Source organism: Moschus berezovskii, chromosome 4, assembly GCF_049115385.1.
Source record: "Moschus berezovskii isolate FMDL1 chromosome 4, NW_MosBer_1.0, whole genome shotgun sequence".
Lineage (NCBI taxonomy): Eukaryota > Metazoa > Chordata > Mammalia > Artiodactyla > Moschidae > Moschus > Moschus berezovskii.
In genome coordinates this window covers 7332960-7353432 of record NC_142463.1, presented here as the reverse complement: position 1 = coordinate 7353432, position 20473 = coordinate 7332960, and the positions used below count along the sequence as shown (strand labels likewise).

The following is a 20473-nucleotide window of genomic DNA, read 5'->3' as shown; positions in this document are numbered from 1 at the left end:
CTTGGCTCTGTGGCCCGCTTGACTTTGCTGCCTGCCTGGGCGTCCCACGTGGTCCAGTTTTTGAGGACAACTGTGGTCCGCAATGTCGTTGTCCTTAACAACTGTCCCCTGGCCAGTGTCTCCAGGAGGGCCGGGAGGTGGGCCTGGCAGAAGGTGCTGGCTCTCCCTGGATGCCGCGGGCGCCTGGGCAGATCGAGTGACAGTAGTGGTAGGAACCCCTCTGTGCCCTCACGCTGCCCCGAGGCAGCTGCCCTGCACCCGCAAGGCAAGGTGCCGCTTCGGAGAGGAAGGGGTCCCGTCAGCGTCGGGGCCGGTTCCTCTGCGGGGGCAGCGTGCGGCTGGGCACCTTGGGGGTCTGGGCCGGTGTCCCCACTGCTTTCCCTCAGCGCCCCCCAGGAGCTTGTTTGCGCCACGGTGTCTATTTTTGTGTTTCGTACGACACTGTGTGAGGAAGTCCGTTTTCGCCGCACATCCCAGCTGTCGTGAATGGCCTGTGTCTCCGCGGGCTTCCAGGTGGGGATGTGTGTGTTGAGCCCAGCGTCTCGGGTCACATCGGAACAGCAGGACATGAGTAACAGGAAGTGACAGAGATGAACGGGCGCCCAGATGCTTATTCTCGGCCGTCTCTCCCAGCCCCGCGGGCTGGGCAGCTGTGCTCAGCCGAATACCCCCGGTTCCTCGTCTGCGGACGCGGCCCCTCTGCTCCTCTTCGGTCGGTGGCTGAACTGCGCCGGGCTGATGGCTGCTCCCCGTCCCTGGTCTACTTCATGACCCGCAGACTCTTGCCCATTGGCTTTAGAGCCTGAGTTTTGGGTTTTTTTGCTGAGCCACTTCAATTCTGACCCACTCTGAGCAGTTGGCAAACATTCTGAAAGTTGGAAGAGCAGCAGGTGAGAGTTCCAGGTGTGGTGAGTGACAAGGCCGTGGGAAGCTATGTGAGGAAGAAGTTATAAGGATTTAAAGTGGAGTGGGATGAGTTGTAGGTTGTTGTCAGTACCTCTAGAGGGCTGGTTTGTGTCTTCTGTTTCTTAGAAGCGGAAAGCTGGGATTTTAAAAGCCCTGGGCTTGGTGGTGTGACTTTACCCACAGGCTGGAAGCACTCTGTGGTCACCCCCTGGCCAGGTTAGAAAGCCTGCAGATCAGATACGCGTCTCGGTGATGAATTTGCATTGTTGGGGCTTTGTCTGAGGAGAAACTTCACGCAGGTCCCCAAGCACTGAGGAGCCTCAGGCAGTCTGCCCAGGGGGCACCCAGGCCTCATTCATAGGACTGTAGGTGCGCGGGATGTTTGCCCAGTGGTGTCAAGTGGTGCTTCAAGCACATATTGACTGGGTGCCCACCTGCGCTGCTGGGAGTCCCGCTGTACGCCCAGGGGTCTGCCCTGACTGTGCCGTCACATGGGGGAGTGTCCAGGGAGCCAGCCCTTGGCGCTCATGGTCTCTTCACCTGCCCTGACCTGTTGCCGGCCTTGGGATCCGTCCTTCCTGCCAGAGGACCGCAGGAGACAGCTCCAGGCGCTGACAGCAGTCACCGGGGGTGATCCTGAGGCTGGGAAGTCGAGCCTGTGGGGAACAGTGGCCCTCGGATGTCTCGGCCTGTCATGACCGCCCTGCCCTGTGGCCCTCTGTCCACACCTCTCATTCCATCAAGCCTGGGAGCTGGCTTGTCCTTTGAGCAGTAGGACGAGCACCTCGGTGGCTCTGAGAACGCTCCCAGAGGAAGGTTCTGGGTCTGATGGGAGCTCCCGGTGGTTGGCGCGGGCTGTGCTGGGAGAGAAGTCTCTCTGCTGGGCTCTGAAAGCTTCTTCTGAGCGTCCCCGCCAGCGCCTCCCCCGTTCTCCCTTCATAAAGCGTCAACTTTATTTTCACACACTCAGCCAGCTCTTTTAGCATTCGGATATCTACTCTGGGATGAGAGATTTGAGAGGCAAATTAGGAACAGTTGTGTCTACCGTGAGACGCATGGCAGGCGCAGAGGCGCGGGCGTGTGACTGCCACGCGCCAGAGGGAGGCGTTTTGCGCGCCGAACAAAGGAGCATGAGCCTGCCAACCTCAGGCTCCTGGAGGTGCCCAGGTTTTACCAGCAGAGTCCATCTGCAGGTGTGGTTTCAGGCTGACCCATTCCCTTCTGTAAGGCCAAGCTATAACCCACAAGGCAAACTGTAAATTTCTGCTGTAAACTATAAGGACGGTAAACTGTACACACTGTGTAAGTGTAACTGCTGTATAGATAGAAAACACAGTGTGTCTCTAGTCCTGGCCTGGGTATTTGAGCACACTTTTGTGCCAAGAGATTGAACATTTAAAAAGTTTGTTGAAGATTTCAGGCATTCAAAAAGTAACTTGATGAACTACTCTGTCCACTTCCCAGACCAAGAAAGAGACACTCTGAGTGTCCTGGAGTCTTTTGTATCCCTTTGTTGTCCTGTTCTCTTCCTTCCCTCCCTCCCCTGAGGTCGGTCACCATCCCCCATCATTTGTTTTTGTGTTTCTGATACTTTCTCTACCTTACTACTGATATAAACAATACGTAGTGTAGTTTGGCCAGTTTAAACACTTCTAATAAAGGGTATCGCACTACGCGTCTCCTGCAGCTTGCTTTTTCCTCACACAGCATAGTAGTTCTGAATTTTATCCACCTTTAGTTAAGTGGTTCAGGGTTTAAAATGACAGATTCCTGATCTCCACAATTAAACCAGCATTTCCAGGGGGCGGGACGTGAGCCTCAGAACTTTTCACAAGTACAGTGAGTTGAGGCTCACGGTGCTCCAGGGTTGGTTTTGTGGTTGACGTTGGGGCTCAGTGGGTGACGCCTCCCACTGTTGACTTGTTCCCCAGATTTCAGCGTTACAGGCAGCACTGCTGGGAACAGTCTTCTACCCGTCTTCCTGGGCACATGGCACACACTTCTCTAGAATTTACTTCTCAGGGCAGAATTGCCAGGTGTGTGCGTCTTTAGCTTGATGAGATATTGTCAAATTGTTCTGCAAAACTAATTCTTTTAGCAGCTCACCATTTTTTTTTTTTTTTGGATGTAGCTGGGCTGATGGCAAGGTGACAAAGCCTCATGGGTGAGATAAGATACTGGGTTCGGTCAAGATTTTGATAGACACCCACACCCCAGCATGTCCAGAATTGAACTTCTGCCCCTCCCCTGCCAGCTGCAGTCAGCCTGCAGCCTTCCCCATCCAGGGATGGCAGCTCACCCCCCCGGCTGCTCCAGGGGTCCCTGCTGGCTCCTCTGCGTGTGCTCCAGCAGAGCCTTCAGGGTGGGTGAGAGTCTGGGTGAGAGTCTAGCCGCTCCCGCCCCTTGATGGGATTGCTGAGCACCTTCCCGTAGGCTTCCCTGACTTCTGCCCTCCTCCTACACTGTTTTCAGTACAGCAACCAGAATGGTGCTTTTCAACCCAAGTCAGGTGTCAGCCTTCTGCTCATAAGCTCTGTGTACCCCCCCGTTTCACTGGGAGCAAAAGCCAGAACGCTTAACAGGCGCCCACAGGGTGCTCAGAACCCCTGGGCCTCTCCCTAGCTCACTGGCTCCAGCCCCTCGCCGTGCTCCCGCTTCAGGCGCTTCTCTCCCGCACCTTCCAGTCCTTCCCAGCGAGGCCCACCTCAGCCCCCTCCCCTGACCTCCTCTTCCTGGTCGGTCTCCTGTTCCCGTGGATGCACCGCCGGTACTACACTCTGTGGTAGGCAGTTACTTCTCTGTCACAGTGTTGGTTTCACGTCTGAATTTGAATGCAAGCTCCAGGGAACAAGGACCTTGTCTGTCTGTTCACATGGAGGACTGCCTGAATTTATTTCTCAGAGGAAAGGAAGACTGTGGAGCCTGGAGACGAGGGTTGGGTGTGGGGGGAGGGGAGGAGGGGGCAGGGGGGCAGTTGACGAGAGGCAGTGTCTCAGTGTGTGTGTGGGCCTGTTGCGGGGCACTGGGCCCTGTGAGTCTGGAGCTGGGGCAGCTTGTCTGGGTGATGTTTCTGGTTGCTCCCAGAGTGCACCTGCTGTTGGAGGGGCGCTGGGGTCAGTCCCCCACGAAGTGCACTGACATTTGTGGGCAGGACCTGAGGTTCACATCTGACACAAGATGGAGCTTCACTGAGCTCCCAAGCCCTGCTGTGTACAGGAGTGAGTCCTGCCATTTCCGGGGCTCTGGCTCGTGCAGATGTGACTACCAGGCCCCGTGTCACAGCCGGAAAAGGGCGCGCCTTGTGGCCCTCATGTCACGTGGGGAGGACCCAGTTTGGCGTTCTCAGAGGTTGTATGCCCAGGGTGTGTCCACATATTTCCTTGGCAAGTCAGGTTGACTCTCATGAGTCCTAGAAATGCAGGACTTCAGCAAGATAAGAGTATCCTTTTAATCTGTGCTGAGTCCAAGTATGCTCCTGTTCTTAAGAAACACAGCATTGTTCTGAATGTACATTTCATTTTAACATGTTAGTTCCGAGAAAATGTTGATTGTGGTTACATATTTTTAATTAAATCTTTGGAGATCTTTGCAGATTCACATGAAAGTGAAATAATGCAGAGACCCGTAGTTTTATCCAGTTCCATTCATTGGTAACATCTTGCAAAACTGTAGCAAAACATCACAGCCAGGAAGCTGATGATAGTGGGTCAAGAGCCAGGCCTCTGTCTCCACAGGGATCCCTGGGGGGCTCTCTTATAGCCACGCCCACTGCCCGCCTTCACCCCGGTGACCTCCTGGCTGTTCATGTCTGTGATTTTGTTATCTCAGGAATGTTCTATGAACGGGGTCAGGTAGCAGGTAACCGTTCAGAGTTGGCTTTTCTCACCCAGCAGAGCTCCTTGGAGATGCCCCCAGGTGGCTGTGTGTTCCATGGAATGGGCGTACCACCGTGAGTTTAATCATTTACCACTCTAGGGCATCTGTCTTGTTTCCAGGTTTGGGTGGTTATGAACAAAGCTGCTGTAAACATTCATGGACAGGTTTTTGTGTGAACACAGGTCTTCACGTCTTGGGAAAAATGCCCAAGTGTAATTGCTGGGTTGTCTTGCAGCTTCGTGTTTGGTTTTTAAAGAAACTGTCGGATTGTTTTGCAGAGTCGTTGTGTGTCCCCACCAACTGCATGGGTCCGTTTCTGCACACTTCTCTAGCATTTGGTGGTGTCCCTTTTTAACTTTGTCCATTCTGGTAGGTGTATAATCACGCTGTGGTTTTGATCAGCATTTTTGGAACAGCTGTTGATGTTGGGGACCTTTTCAATGCTTATTTGCCTGCTTGGTCTTCTCTGGACAGCACGAGGCAGGTGCTGGAGCCTTAATTAGTGCTGCCTGAGGAGGTGGGCGTGGGTGCTGCAGTCGTTTCCCTTTGGCTGGAGTCCAGAGGTTATTGGCTGCTCTCCTACTGTTGATTCTGCCGGGTTAGGCTCCCCTTCCCTGGAGCCGTGGCTGGAGAGGGTGGGCTTCTGGTGAGCTTTAAACTCTTTTTGTCCTCACCGGTGTTTCTGGCTGGGCTTCCTCAATGCCTTGTCTAGGATGTCAGGGGCAAACTGAGACCCCAGAGAACTCGGTGCCTTGTCATCCCTCAGGCCCACTTCTCTCCACCCTTTGCAGAATTCTTATATCTAAGTCCAGGACTTTAGCTGTACCTAGCCAGAGGAGAAGGGGGCGACAGAGGGTGAGATGGTTGGATGGTATCACCGACTCAATGTAACAGACTCCAGGAGATAGTGAAGGACAGGAAAGCCTGGCGTGCTGCAGTCCACGGGGTTGCAAAGAATTGGACACGACCTAGCGACTGAGCAACAAGAAACCAGAGGAATAAGGAAAAGTAGGTCTAGCCGTCTTCCTGGAATCAGAGGTCTGCTGGTCACTGTGGTTGTTTTTGGGTCTGTGAGGTCTGATGACCCGGCCTGCGTGTCCGTCCTGGCGGCTGGCCCTGCATGTCGTGTCCTTGGGCCCGTCCCAGGCTCAGGGCCGCGCGTTGCTTACTGCTGAGGGTGTTTGGTTTGGCCTTAGTTGCAGCATGACAGAGCACACAGGATCGCAGTCTTTTTGTCATATGAGGTCTCACGAATGAGAGGCACATCCAGGCCTGCGGTTGCAAACTGCTGGACAGGCCTTTGCTGGTGAATCACGGGCTGCCTGTCATCGTCCCCCAGATCGCATTTCTCCATCCTCTGCTTTGAACCGTTGGGAGACCTAGTGGGAGTGGGAGGGACCGCGGCCAGGTGACTCAGGAAAATGTCTGCATGATCCTTGAGCTGACCCTCCTGGCTGGCATTCCTGCCAGAAAGGAAGCGCAGTGCGCCAGACGCGGCCCATTCCAAGTGAGCCGAGGAGAACTCGTGGCGATTGCCAGCTCCTTCCCCACATTCAGCTCCTCCGTTCCTGGCACCACTCATGGGGCAGTCTTGCCTGGAATCCAAGTGCGGAGCCACTGACCATTGGGGTTGGGAGGTGGCCTGAGCCAGCCTGCCTGGGGTCCTGGCCCCCTGCCTTGTTACCTGTGGGCCTTGGGACCAGCCTCAGTTTCACCTCCTGGTGCCTCCTGCAGTCAGTGGTGGGCACGCTGGAGCAGGCATACACCTGTGAACACCTGGCAGGTTTCCCAGCACCACCGAGTGCCTTCCTAGGGGAGTTGCCACTGACATCCTCTTGGTTACCTCCCTGTCCTGTGAGCTCCCGTATGTGTAACTCAGGTGTCCACCTTCTCCATTGAGACATCCTGTGTGTTTCCAACACTTCTCCTTTTTCTCCATGATTTCTCAGTGGTCGGTCACGCCTGGGGTTTAGGAGTCCTTGGCTAATTCTCCCCAGGGCATTGGAAGATATTTGCCTGGCTTGGGTGTCTTAGACTCATTTAGAATATCTAGTATTTTCTCATATTTCCAGGAAGATCATTTGTCTGAAAGGATGGAAACAAAAATAAGGGAAAAAGCAAAAAAGTAGTTTTTTTTCTGTCTAACGTATATTATTGTGCTTGGTTGCTCAATTGTGTCCGACTCTCTGCAGCCCCTCCAAGCTCCTCTGTCCTTGGGATTCTCCGGCAAGAATACTGGCATGGGTTACCATTTCCTTCTCCAGGGGATCTTCCCAGCCCAGGGACTGAACCCACATGTCTTACGTCTCCATCGGCAGGCGGATTCTTTACCACTAGCAGTACCTGGGAATCCTACCATGTATTATTAATGTAAATGTAAGGCTTTATTTTAAAAAGTTATAATTAGTACATGCACATGGTGTAGAGATCAAAACGAAGGAAAGGCATACAGTGCGCTTCTCAGGCCTTCAGAGGCCCCTCCCAGAGGAGACTGGGTTACTGTTTGCTCTACACAGCCTGCAGCCTGCTTTGAGCCTTAACAGTGTGTCTCAGAGGCTGTTCCCACCCTGCAAGCACATGGACAGTGAGCAGCTTCGGTCTGTTTGGGGTTGTGTGGTCTCCGATACGTGAAGGTGCCAGCTTCCTCCCAGTCGTACCTTGATCGGTATTTGAGGTGTTCCTTTTGTCTTTACAGTGAACTTTGCTGAATAACTTTGTGTGGCTCATGAAGACATCTCTGTGGGAGCACTTGCTCTGCGACAGAGGTGTGTGCATACTTCAGAGTTTGCTGGATTTCACCGCGTGTTCTCCGTGTGCGCTAAGTCGTTTAGTCAATATTGTGTGTGCTTGGTTGCTCAGTCATGTCTGAGTCTCCGTGACCCCAGGGACTGCAGCCCGCCAGGCTCTGCTGTCCATGGGATTCTCCAGGCAAGAACACTGGAGTGGGTTGCCATGCTGTCCTCCAGGGGATCTTCCCATCCCAGGGATCTAACCCGCGTCTCTTATGTCTCCTGCATTGGCAGAAGAGTTCTTTACCACTAGCGCCACCTGGGAAGTCCCCATAGGAGTTGTTATTTATACCTCAGTGAATGAGACACGTTATCAAACTTGTGATCTCTGTGAATCTTGTAGGTAAAAAAGTATCTTACAGTTTTAATTTGCATTTATCTTATGAGTAAGGCTGACCATTTTTTTCCCCATGTTTAAGATCTGTCCACTATTTTAATATAGTTCTGCCAGTGTCTCATATTTATCGCCCCTTCCATCTTCTGTCTCCCTCTTGTACATTTAGTTTTCTAAACACACTGTCCAGTGGTCTGGGTAGCCACGCCATTTTTCTTTTGATTCAGTTATGCAGTTAACTTTATTCCAAATTTTGTACTCTTTTTACCAAAGCGTAGCCTTCATATGGAAAAATGCCCCATCACAGCATACAGCTTTATCTTCTCTTTTTTCCTTTTGGTCATGCCTCACGGCATGTGGGATCTTAGTTCCCCAGTCAGGGATCAGACTTGTGCCCTCTGCAGTGTAAGTGCGGAGTCCTAACCCCTGGACCGCCAAGGAGGTCCCACAGCGTAGAACTTGGTAAATGTTCCAGATCAAGGAACAGAACATCAGCAGACCCCAGGGGCTCTCTTTTGTGCCCTTCTCCCCAAGCAGCTAGCTTCTGACCCTACAGGTTAGTCTTACTTTAAAAAAAAAAAAAAAAAGCTTTGTATATGCATAATGCAATTATATGAATGGTATGTATGTTTTTGCTACATGGCTTCTTTGTAACAGCAAATGTAACATTTGCTGAATGTTACAGCATTGGAAAGCTGTTATTTTGTGCGGCTACAGGTGGACTGTTCTCCTTGCTCTGCAGTATTCCATTGTACTAATAGATTGCGGTTTATTTATCTACTTTACCCAGGCAGGGAGGGCACTTGGGCTGTGTCCAGGGCAGGCCTGTTACAAGTACAGTGGTGGAGTGTTTCCGTATAAGGCCTCCCGCCCCATACCCCATGACAGTGCTCGGACATGACGGCTCCTTAGATGTGCACATGCAGACCCAGGGAGGGGCGGCAGTTGCTCTAAGTCACACATCTCGCAGGGCTTCAGACCAGGGCAAGTCCTCAACACCACAGGTTGGGCCCCCTGCTGGGTCCCAAGCACGTGTGGCCCTGTTGGCTTCCCTGATAGTTCAGCTGGTGAAGAATCTGCCTGCAATGCAGGAGACCCCGGTTCGATTCCTGGGTTGGGGAGATCCCTTGGAGCAGGGCTAGGCTACCCACTCCTGTATTCTTGGACTTCCCTGGTGGCTCAGATGGTAAAGAATCCACCTGCCGTACGGGAGACCTGGGTTTGATCCCTGGGTTGGAAGATTCCCTGGAGTAGGGCATGGCAACCCACTCCAGTGTTCTTGCCTGGAGAATCCCCATGGACAGAGGAGCCTGGCGGGCTACAGTCCATGGGGTGACAAAGAATCGGACATGGCTGAGCGACTAAGCAGAGTCCCTTGACAACCATGGCGGGTGGCTTCTGGCATCTCCCGTTTTCCAGAAGATAAACATTTCCCAAATAGCCAGTGGCCAGGTGGGGTTCTGTCTGAGGCATCTTCAAACATACACAGGAGTTTAAAGAAAAAAAAAAGCAGGCTGAGAACCAGATGCTTGGACATTGACCTGTTGGTCAAGCCTAAAATAGAATGGGCATAAAAAAACTCAGGTTCTCTTCTGGAGGTTTCATAGTAACTCCTAATATAACCCCTGAGTTACACAAAATAAAGGTATTGTCTTTTTGTAACTGTACTTATTATTCTGCTCATAAAAAGTGCAAGTATGAAAGCTCACGTTGAATAAGAAGTGTTTGCTGAGGTTTCATAGGCAGATGCTCACTGGTGGAAATTCCTTACGCAGTGACCCCAGGCCATCAGCGGTCACAGGCTGCCATGACCTTCCCAGACACTGTGTCCTGAACACCCACCAGCCCCTTTGCACCCGATCCACTTCCTCTTTCATGGCTCTCTCAGTGTCTGGCATTGTTTTCTGGTTTGTCTGTCCTTCCCCCAGTGCAGGTTCGGGCTCAGTAGGCGCCTTACCTGTCCTGGCCTTGGGAGCCCCCTGTCTAGAGCAGACACTGGACTGGCGTCTGCTGGGAGGGGGTACAGGCCGGCCACTGAGCCTCCAGGAAGGAGAGAGACCCCCACCCCGCCAGGCCAGGAGAGCCTGCTGCTCTGGACCTCAGTGTCGCCCTTCCATCTCCCCTGCCCTCTCCTGGGCGGACTTCTTCCACCCACCTGTTCCCTATGCTGCGTCATCGTGGTTACCCTGGCCGTGAGAGAACAGCACCATGCATTTGTGACCCAGTTCTGATTACACCCTGCTGTGATTATGCTGTGTAGGTAGTTTATGGAAATCACTGAAGAGATAATCTATAAAATACTGTTTCTAAATGTTCTGAGCCAGAAACATGATAATCTAATAACTTAAGCTAGGTGTTCCTAAATTGGATCTTTCTAATATAAATTAAAGCTCTAACATGGGCAGACATCCAGAAGTTAAATAACAGATTTTATTGGTGAATCCACAAAAAAGCAGCCATTTTCCCAGCCCTGCTGGTGGGAAGGCAAAATGGTACAACCCCCACGGAGGGAAATTTGGCAACAGCAGCAAAATTACACATGCATTTATTCTTCGTCAGGGGGTTATACTTCTTGGAATTTATTCCAAGAATACCCCAGCAAAAATATGAGAAGATCCGCCTAAAGGCTGTTGGTTGTGGTGCCAATTGAAATAGCAAAGAATTTTCAGTATCAGAGACTTGCCGTGAGTAGGGCTGGTTGAGCAGACTCGGGTATTTCAGTGCGGTAGAGTGCCTGCTGTGCAGCTGGGGAGACAGTCAAGAGTCCGGGGCTGACGCTGAGAAGTGCTGGCCTGGATGCCCGCAGTTGACCTTTAGCAGACAGGACAAAGGTCAGGGCCACTGACCCTCCGTGCAGCTGGAAATCCACGTGTCATTTATACCTTCTTGACCTTGGTTCTTCTGTAGCCAAAGTTTGCACCTGTGGATTCAGCCAGCCACAGCTCGTGGAATATTTTCGATGTTGGGGGAAAAAAACAATCTGTGTATGAGTGGAGATTTGCAGTTCAAACCTTTGCTGTTCGTAGGCCAATTGTGTAAATTAAAAAGGCAGAGTGGACAAACATGTCTCTGGTATGCTACTATTTTGAAAAGAGAATATCAAATGTATACGTGTATTTGCAGGAAATGGGAGGATAAACCATACCTTATTTATTTTTGACGCTGCCTTTGGGGGAGGGAGAGAAGCAGGATGCTGCTGCTGCTGCTAAGTCATGTCAGTCATGTCCGACTCTGTGCGACCCCATAGATGGCAGCCCACCAGGCTCCCCCATCCCTGGGATTCTCCAGGCAAGAACACTGGAGTGGGTTGCCATTTCCTTCCCCAGTACATGAAAGTGAAAAGTGAAAGTGAAGTCGCTCAGTCGTGTCTGACTCTTAGCGACCCCGTGGGCTGCAGCCCACCAGGCTCCTCTGTCCATGGGATTTTCCAGGCAAGAGTACTAGAGTGGGGTGCCATTGCTTTCTCTGAAGCAGGATGAGGGGACACACAAAATCTGTGCCTTATTTTGTAAACTCGACTTTGGGACCATGTTGATGTTTTATAACAATGTAAAAAAAGTTAGGTGAAAGGTTTTGATTTTTCAAATTTTGATAGACATTGTCAACATTTTCTCTAAAAGGTGTGTGCTCTGTTTGCACTCTTTTTCTCTCACACCTTTTCCAACAATTGAATTAGCATCTTTAACAACCGTGCCAATCTGTTAGAAATAGTATGCTTTGTGTTCCCCAGTGACAAGTGATTAAGCATCTTTTCATCCCTTTATTAACCGTTTTGCATCTCTTCAGCGAAATGCAAGTTTATAGCTTTTTTCCTGCTTATTTATGAAGTCTCTATATGTTATAGATTTACTTTTCTTTTGTTGATAGCTATTAGGTTCGTAACCTCACTTCCCGTTAAAATTATCAGGCCTGACTGTAGTAGCTGGTGGTGGTTCTATTGTCACATGTTAATGGGTTTTTACAGTAACTTTATTTCTGGCGGTTCTGGGTCTTTGTGGTTAAATAGGCTTTTCTCTGCTTGTGGCAATCGGGGGCTCCCCTCTAGTTACTGTGTGCAGGCTTCTCTTGTTGCAGAGCATGGGCTGGAGGGTGCATGGGCTTCAGGAGCTGTGGCTCCCAGGGTCTAGAGCACAGACTCAGTAGTTGTGGCGCACGGCTTAACTGGTCTGCAGCAGCTGGGGTCTTCCCAGATCAGGGATCGAACCCGAGTCTCCTGCATTGACAAGTGGATTTTTTACCATTGGGAAGTCCCAGCAGGTTTTTTCAAAAGGACATTTATGTATGATATGTTTGAGATGCACAGGAAATTCCTACAGTAACTGTGGGTCAGACTTCCCTAAACTGTTCAAGTGCTGGGTGGTCAGCTCCTGAGCTCCTTGGCGCAGTGGAAACTTGGTTTTCTTTTCCTTTGAAAAAAAAAATTGCCTATGGCTGGTTATTGTGTCTAAGTAGTAAATAGCTGGTAAATGTTCACTTATGTTGATCTTTGGTGAATATGTATCTAAATTTGATTGTCTCTCTGGTTTGAGATTGTTATTGACTTTTAATGACCAAGGATAATCTTTTTATGTTTTGGTCCATTGACTACCCTAATGAAACAGTACTTTCTCATGAAAAAAAAGAAAGGATACAGTGAAAGTTTTGAACCTTTTCATAGCTGCTAGCACCTGTCGTCTGCTCCTGGACACCTTGCATGTTTCCTGTCTCTTTCTCCAGGTCATCACTCCGTGTAGGAAGCTCATCCTGTGTGCTGATAACAGGAAGGAGATGGAGGACTGGATTGCGGCCCTGAAGACGGTGCAGAGCAGGGAGCACTTTGAGGTGAGAGGAGTGCCCCGTCACCCTCCCACCAAGTTCACAGTCCCAGCCTCCCCGACGCGGGCCTGCCGGTCTGCGGCTTGCTCTCTCAGATGCTCCTTGAAGGTTAAGGCTCATGGCTTTGCCTGTGGACTGTCAGGCGGTGACCCCGTCTGATTTCTTGTTGAACCACGTTCAGGAAGGTCAGAGGGGCGCCTCACGTTCGCCAACTTTGTCCCCCATTCCGGCAGCCCACCCAGTACAGCATGGACCACTTCTCAGGGACGCACAACTGGTACGCCTGCTCGCACGCAAGGCCCACCTACTGCAACGTGTGCCGCGAGGCCCTGTCCGGGGTCACGTCGCATGGGCTGTCCTGTGAAGGTATGGGCTGTGTTTTCACCGCCGGGAGGGGCACCCGGGATCTGACATGAGACGCCTCCGGGGTGCAGGCTCAGTCCCTTGCAGTCGGGTGGGCGTCGAGGGGCCTGTGTGATGCCGCCCTTGTTTACTGTGCCCTTCGGGAGTCTGGGATAAATGACTTTGGGCAGTGATGGGACGTGGTGAAAAGGAGGGAACTGGTAGAATCTAGACACGAAGAGGAAGCGTGGAGGACGTAGAGGGAAAGAGATCTAACCACCTCGCTGCTGCAGTGTAGCTGCAGCCCTGTCAGGGGACATGTCTTCCAGACCAGAGGGCAGGGGCGCGGCGCTTGGGTGGGAGAGGCAGAGGAGAGCCGTGGCCCCAGGCCCAGTGCCCACCTGCTGCCTGAGCGCAGATGGCTGTTGACCTTAAGGGTTTTCACAACTTGTAAAGGTTGAAAAGTACCGAAAGAAGGTGACTGTTGTGTGACGCAGAAAAATCATGTGACCCTTGTCCGTGTCAGTGTCCATGCGTGAAGTGTGGCCACCTGGGCCCTCGTGCTGTGGGGGCCACGAAGCCCGAGCTGCTCACTCTCTGGCCCTGCCCAGAGAGCCTGCTGACCCTGGGCAGACCGGCCACCTGGTCTCCCCATGAGCAGTCTGCACACAGGCTGGTGGCTGTGCTTAGAAGGGAACTGAGCGTACACGCTGCGCCCGCCTTGGCCAGGAGAGCAGGGCAGCTCACCCCAGACTGTGACCATGGCGCCCAGACTGACGCACTCATTCTCTCCCAGTGTGTAAGTTCAAGGCCCACAAACGATGCGCTGTGCGTGCGACCAGTAACTGCAAGTGGACCACGCTGGCCTCCATCGGGAAGGACATCATCGAGGACGAGGATGGGGTACGCCCAGGGGACCCTGTGTGGCCTTTCCAGTGCTGGACCGAGAGGCCCCCAGCCCCCACCTGTGCTCAGTTCTCTTCCTCCAGGGGAAGGGGGCAGGGTTCCCTCTGAGTTGGTCCTCCTGGCATCTGGGCGCCCTGAGCCCTGTCCAGTCCCTGGGAGTTGTGGGTGCCCGGCAAGGGGAGCAGAGGTGTGGGCAGCCTCTACAGACTGCACCCCACCTCCACGTGGGGAAGAATGACTCGGCTGAGTCCATTTTGGAGCACTGTTGCCCGAGGAGGAAAGTTGGCCTGCATGGAGGTTGCAGGGACGCCCTGGGCCCCTCCACCTGCCCCAGCACGTGTCTGTGTGTGGCTCACAGATCGCCATGCCTCACCAGTGGCTGGAGGGGAACCTGCCCGTGAGCGCCAAGTGCACGGTGTGTGACAAGACGTGCGGCAGCGTGCTGCGTCTGCAGGACTGGCGCTGCCTCTGGTGCAAGGCCATGGTGAGCTTGCCTGCCAGTGCGGCCGCCGGCCGCTGTGGGGCTGGGCAGGGTCTTGGGGGCGGGAGGGTCTGCCAGCTGCTGTGGGGCTGGGCAGGGTCTTTGGGGGGGCCAGCGCCCACTGTGATGGGCAGGGTCTTGGGGGCAGGGGGGCCGGCCGCTGTGACGAGCAGGCGTGTGTTGCAGGTGCACACGGCGTGTAAAGACTCCCTGGTGACCAAGTGCCCCCTGGGCCTGTGCAAAGTGTCAGTCATCCCACCCACCGCGCTCAACAGCATCGATTCCGATGGTGCGTACCGTGCTCTCCTGTCTCAACTGTTTCCTCGGATTGCCTTCTCCGGGCCCTCTCCTCCCCGGCTCTGGAATTGGTTATGTTGGTGATGTTGAGATGTGGTTGGACAGAGGTCAGACCCAGCCGCTGTGGGGGGACGTGGTGGTGAACAGGGTCCTGATGGCAGGCTGCTGGGTACCTTGGATTCGCGGCCCAGATTCCTTACCCAGATGTGGTGGGTCCGTTGGCTACTGAGTAGGCACCGAGTCTGAGACCCTTCTCCATCTTGACGTGGACCGCCCGTCAGCTGGTCTCTGTCTAGTGGCTGACACCAGCCCCGTGCTCTCCCACCCCCGCACTGCCTGTCCAGGTGGTCAGTGATGATCCGCAGCAACATGTGCTGGTGGGAGTGGGGCGCGTTTCTCAGGACGTCAGCCTGCCAGGTTGAGAGCTGCGTCTGGCATTTCGGGTCCTGTAGAGGTGAGGCCGGCGTGTGGAGGCCGGCTCCCCTGTACTCAGGGGGATGATGTGGAAGCCTGCGGATTAGTCTCTGGCAGGTTTTCCAGGCTTGTACGTGGGTTCTGCGTCCCACGGGGGTGTCTGCTTGGCGCGTGACTGAGAGCGCCCTGGTTTCTCCCGGGGCTCTCAGATTTGCTTCTGTCCTTTTCCCTCCTCACACCCAGGCTTCTGGAAGGCCACGTGTCCTCCGTCCTGCACGAGTCCGTTGTTGGTCTTCGTCAATTCAAAGAGTGGGGACAATCAGGGGGTGAAGTTCCTGCGAAGATTCAAGCAGCTGCTGAACCCTGCCCAGGTCTTTGACCTCATGAACGGAGGACCACACCTTGGGTAGGAAGCCTGTAAAATGTATCTTTATTGGAGTTTAAAAGTATGTGAAGATAACGTATGCTTATTTAAAGATTCAAAAATACAGGAAGTTTTAAATGGGAACTAAAACTTCTCCTTCCCAAATCCCACCGGCAGAGGTGCCCACTCTGAGTGGTTCATAGTTCCATGTCCTTCCAGCTTTCCAGGGCATGTGTGCCCCAGGCAGGTGTGGCCTCTGTTCCCTGCCATCGTGCAGCATTTTGTATGGTGTCAGCCAGCAGCAGTGTGTACGCGTTCTGATGTCAGGTGTTACAGGTCGGCCTTGTTCTTTTCAATGACTGCTTAGTATCAAGGGCTCCCTGCTGGCTCAGATGATAAAGAATCTGCCTGCAATGCAAGAGAACTGGGTTCAGTCCCTGGGTCAGGAAGATCCCCTGGAGGAGGACATGGCTACCCACTCCAGTATTGTTGCCTGGGGATCCCATGGACAGAGGAGCCTGGCAGGCTACGGTCCGGGGGGTCTTATTCTGGGAAGATGGCACCGGCAGCGGGAGCAGAGGCCTCTTGAAGGGGCTCTGAGTCCCCTGGGGCATTCCAGGAGAAGCGCCGATGGCCTGGCTGAGGAGGGCGGTGCATGGCCTGGCCCTGGGCGGTGGTGGTGCCTCCTTTCTCTGAGAAAGGAGACGTGGGTTGGGAGGCGTCCATGTGATGCTCAAGTGGTAGTTCTGGTGGACAAGTGTGGTCTTTCAGGAGAGCCGAGGGGTCAGCATTAGGGCCATTCGGGGCCATCAGCCTCTGTGTGGTTCCTGAAGCCAGAATGCGGATAAGGCCACCCAGCAAGAGGCTGGGGAGTAGCACAAGAGTGCGGGGTCATGGGCGGGGCGCTGCCAACAAGGGGCAGGGGTACCCCGAGGGGCAGTGGGAGGGGACGGAGCTGGAGTTAGAGGGGCACAGGGCGGGCCAGGGGACAGGTCACGCACGTGTGGGGAGCGTGCTGCAGCCTGGGGCTCCTGAGTGACACCGGGTTGCCGGCTGTGAGGGGTGGGGGCGAGGCTGGGAGGGGCCTCCAGCGGGTACAGCGTGAGCGCAGCAGGGCTCTGATCCCCCGCAGGCTGTTTCAGGGTCAGCTGCAAGGAGTGTAGGAGGGCACCCGGCCCGGGACCGACTGGCTTTCATCTGTCCCTTAGAATGGACGGACCTCACGCCCTTGACGTTCTGTTTCCTTGGCAGCTTGCGTTTGTTCCAGAAGTTTGACACATTCCGGATTCTGGTCTGTGGTGGAGATGGCAGTGTGGGTTGGGTCCTCTCTGAAATTGACAGCCTCAACCTTCACAAACAGGTACTGGGTGTGGAGGGCCTGGCCCCAGGGGAGAGCGAAGCCGTGTGACAGAGGCTGGGTCACCTTGGGTGATGCTGCCCGCCCCCTGGGGTGGTCTCGGAGTTGGGGCAGGGAAGCCTAATGGCATTGTGGGGCCCCGGGATAAAGAACACTCTGGTGCAGGAAGGTCCCAGGTGCAGGCCGATCCGGGTGTGGCTTCTTATTGGGTAGCCATGGCATCTGCTCGATGCCTCTTGCTGGTGAACCGGCTGGGGTGAGAATACTTGGACTTCAGGTCAGAGTTAGGGCTGTGCTTTAAGTGTTGATTGATTTTCTACGCTGGCTCCCTCACCCTCTCCCCCTCCCAATAATTGACCACTGCTCGCATTTCAGTAGAGCTGCTCAGGTGACTCAGGCGGTAAAGAACCCGCCTGCCAATGCTGGAGACACAGGTTCGATCCCTGGGTCACAAAGATCCCCTGGTGGAAGAAATGGCAACCCTCTCCAATGTTCTTGCCTGGAGAGTCCCATGGACAGAGGAGCCTGGTGGGCTGCAGTCCGTGGGTCGCAGAGAGCCGGACAGGAGTGAGCACATGCACACGTGCACACACAGCGCTGTCCTTCAGACCTCGCTATCAGAATGTGCGCAGTACAGCGCGAGATGGAGTTTCAGTGGGCTCACAGCACCCATGCAGTGTATCGGGTAGTGATGTTGTATATTTTAAGTCAGCGCACTGTGAGCGCCTCTCTGCCCCCAGTAAATGGAGGTCTGTGGTGGTCTTCTGCAGCCGATGGAGGTGGGCAGCTGCACCAGCCCAGGGCTAGTTCTTCTCCTGGCACTTACGGACACTTAGGTAGCTTCCTAAAGACGGTGCTGGTGAAAACCATGTGTGCACTTTCCCAAGTGTGTTCTCTTTTGAAGAGCACCCAAACTGGGACTTTGGTGATACTGCAGACTGCTCTGCATCAGGGCTCTCCCAGTGCACGTGCCTGCTGCTCGTAAACCACCCCCACCCCGTGCTGCCCAGTGTGCGGCTTACGGCTCTTCCCCGGGCTTAGCAGACCAAAAGATGGCATGTGTCAGTTTCATTTCTTCACACTGGTGAAGGAAAACATGTCCTCAGTTATTATGAATTTTAAAATGGGTCACCTGCTCATATTTTTTTTACCTACCCTAGTTTTCTGTTGGGGTATTTATTTGCCTTTTAAAAGTTGATTTCTGAGGATTATTGTTGTACTGGGGATGTGAACTCCTGGTTGGCCGCGTTTTCCCCCGTTTGTCACTTGTCCTTTCCTGTGTTGGTGGTCTTCGTAAGTGGGCTGGAGCTTTTGCTGCCTGTGTTTATTAGCTCCCGGAATGATGTTAGAGAGGAGACCGCTGGTGTCCTCCCTGCTCAGCGCCAGGGAGGCCCGCCGCTTAGGAGAGCGAGTACTGCCCCCTGGTGGTGACGTTCGAGTAGTACGCTTAGGTCCAATTTTAAGATTCTTTCCTTTTCAGGACTGTAACTGAGCTTTACTATCACAAGTCAGGAAGGTAGGTTCTCAGGCATTCGGCTGAGTTCAGAGCGCATTCGTCTCCCTTGGCTTCTCTGTGGTCGTTGACCGTCGGGTCACCCCGACCCCCTCGGTGCTCCTCGCCTTCCGCCCCGCCCACCCCCCTCTGGATCCTGGGTCCCGCCTCGTTCTCCACACGGTCAGCACCCGCAGAAGCCAGTGACTCTCATCTGAGCTCCAGGGCCGTGTCCCCGGCTGCCCCGGCCCTCCCTGGCTGCCTCTGGTGCCTCAGAGCTGGCATTTCCAGCCCTGCCCGTCCCTGTCCATCCCTTTCCGCGGAGTCTGAACATTCGCCCGCCATCCGAGCCGGAGGTCCGCCGGCTTCTCGAGCCCTGCCTCGCTGTCTGTGGGTCTCCTGTTGCTCCGGAGCGTCCAGCACGGCCGTGCGTGATGCTGCGGGGTCGTCCTGGCGCCCGGTGCCATCTGTGCACTGCTTTGGGGGGCTTTCCCTCGGGCAGCTCCGCTCAGGCCCTCCCTGAGCCTCTCAAGGCCCCTGCCGCCCCACAGCCCCGAGACCCTCGCTTGTGCCGCTCTGCTCCTGGACGCGTCGTGTGGTTCAGCAGCCCCAGCTGGGCGCCTTCTTCCTCTGCGTCTCTGACTTCCCCTCTCCTTGCTGCCCCCTTGTTAGAGCTCTGGCGTGGCAGGGAGGGGGGTGGTCTCCGCTCCCGGACGCCTGGACCTGGGCTCTGCTGTGCTGTCAGTGTGCTGCCTGCCCTTGCCTTTGAGGCTCCCGAAGGTGGCTCCGGCCCTGTCTGCCCAGGGCTGGGCATCCTTGCCCTCACCTGCTCTGACCAGCGTGCTGTCCCTGGCAGGGTGCAGTGCCTCCTTCGTGGCCGGGACAGGGGACCGTGGCCTGCGTCGCACTTAGGGAGGACTGGTGACCTTCCCCACATGCGTGTCGTGCTCAGTGTCAAAGGCTGTTGGGCAGTCTGTGTCTCAGGAGCCTCCTGAGCCCTGAGCTGGTGACAGGGGCTTGTGCAGGGGGCTCTGAGTGGGAATTCCAGGTGGAAGGCAGGGCCTGAGTGGGCCGGAGGCGGGGGTCCCTGGGGAGTGGCAGGCGGGGGCGTGTAGGCTGAGTGGCAGTGGTGCTGGTTTGAGGGTCACAGTGTACGTCCGGGCGCCTGTCTAGATGGGACGTACAGCTGTGGCAGGTGCTGTCAGGGGCAAGGAGGTGAGCTCGGCGTTGGGGACATGCTGTCGTAGGTGGGGAGCAGGCGAGGCCATCACAGCCGGTTCTTGGGGGCTCAGATGTCCCCGCTCAGGGCAGGACCGTGGTCATCGCTGTGGAGGTGGGAGGTGACAGAGGGCTGATGGGCAGGTGTGTCGGCAGGTGGGGGGAGGAGCTTCCCGTCAGGTTGGGGAGGCCCCGTCTGCCCCCGGCTCTCCTGGCACGTGCGAGTGCCTGCCGTCTGAGCTCAGCGCGCACACGCTCGTTGGGCGGGGCCGCTGACGCCACATCCCCCTCCCTGTCTCAGTGCCAGCTCGGCGTGCTGCCGCTCGGCACGGGGAACGACCTGGCTCGCGTGCTGGGCTGGGGCTCGGCCTGCGACGACGATGCCCAGCTCCCGCAGATCCTGGCGAAGCTGGAGAGGGCGAGCACCAAGATGCTGGACAGGTGAGCGCCCGTGGCCACGCCCGCCGCTCTCAGCCGGGGCCCTGAAGAGCTGCAGGCCTCCTGCAGGGACTGTTAAAAACAAATTCCACCTGCCTGAGCACGACTCTTTTCTGATGGGCTTTATCCGGTGATCAGACTAGGGAAGCGCTGACGAGCAGAAGGGGTTGGGACTGTGCCCTCGGGTGGCCAGGTCTCACCGGCCAGGCCCAGTCCTCTGCTCCTCAGAGCGGGAGGTGGCCCCGTCCCCTGCGGCCGCTGCAGCCTCGTCTGTTACCCGTCCTCCTCATCGCAAAGTTGAGCAGTCCCAGGTTCCCAGAAGCATCGGCATTTGGGGCTACTGGCCTCCGCGTGTTTAGAAATACTTGGGTATCCTTCCTGAGCAAGCTGCTCTGAGCTCCAGGCTCCCGTGTGAACCCCCGGACCACAGCCCGCGGGACTTGT

General features: G+C 54.8%; 1 protein-coding gene across 2 annotated transcripts in view; it reads left to right on the top strand.

The window, feature by feature from the left end:
• DGKD (diacylglycerol kinase delta) overlaps positions 1–20473 on the top strand; it is a 105378-nt gene that overhangs the window by 63179 nt on the left and 21726 nt on the right. The window contains exons 4-11 of one of the 2 annotated variants that reach the window (XM_055401905.2): positions 12622–12726; positions 12954–13086; positions 13859–13965; positions 14345–14452; positions 14636–14738; positions 15404–15566; positions 16776–16884; positions 19893–20032. In XM_055401905.2, the coding sequence (XP_055257880.1) occupies positions 12622–12726; positions 12954–13086; positions 13859–13965; positions 14345–14452; positions 14636–14738; positions 15404–15566; positions 16776–16884; positions 19893–20032 (968 nt within the window). Of the gene's footprint in view, positions 1–12621; positions 12727–12953; positions 13087–13858; positions 13966–14326; positions 14453–14635; positions 14739–15403; positions 15567–16775; positions 16885–19892; positions 20033–20473 lie in introns of both variants that reach the window. The other variant, XM_055401904.2, reaches the window with a different exon arrangement.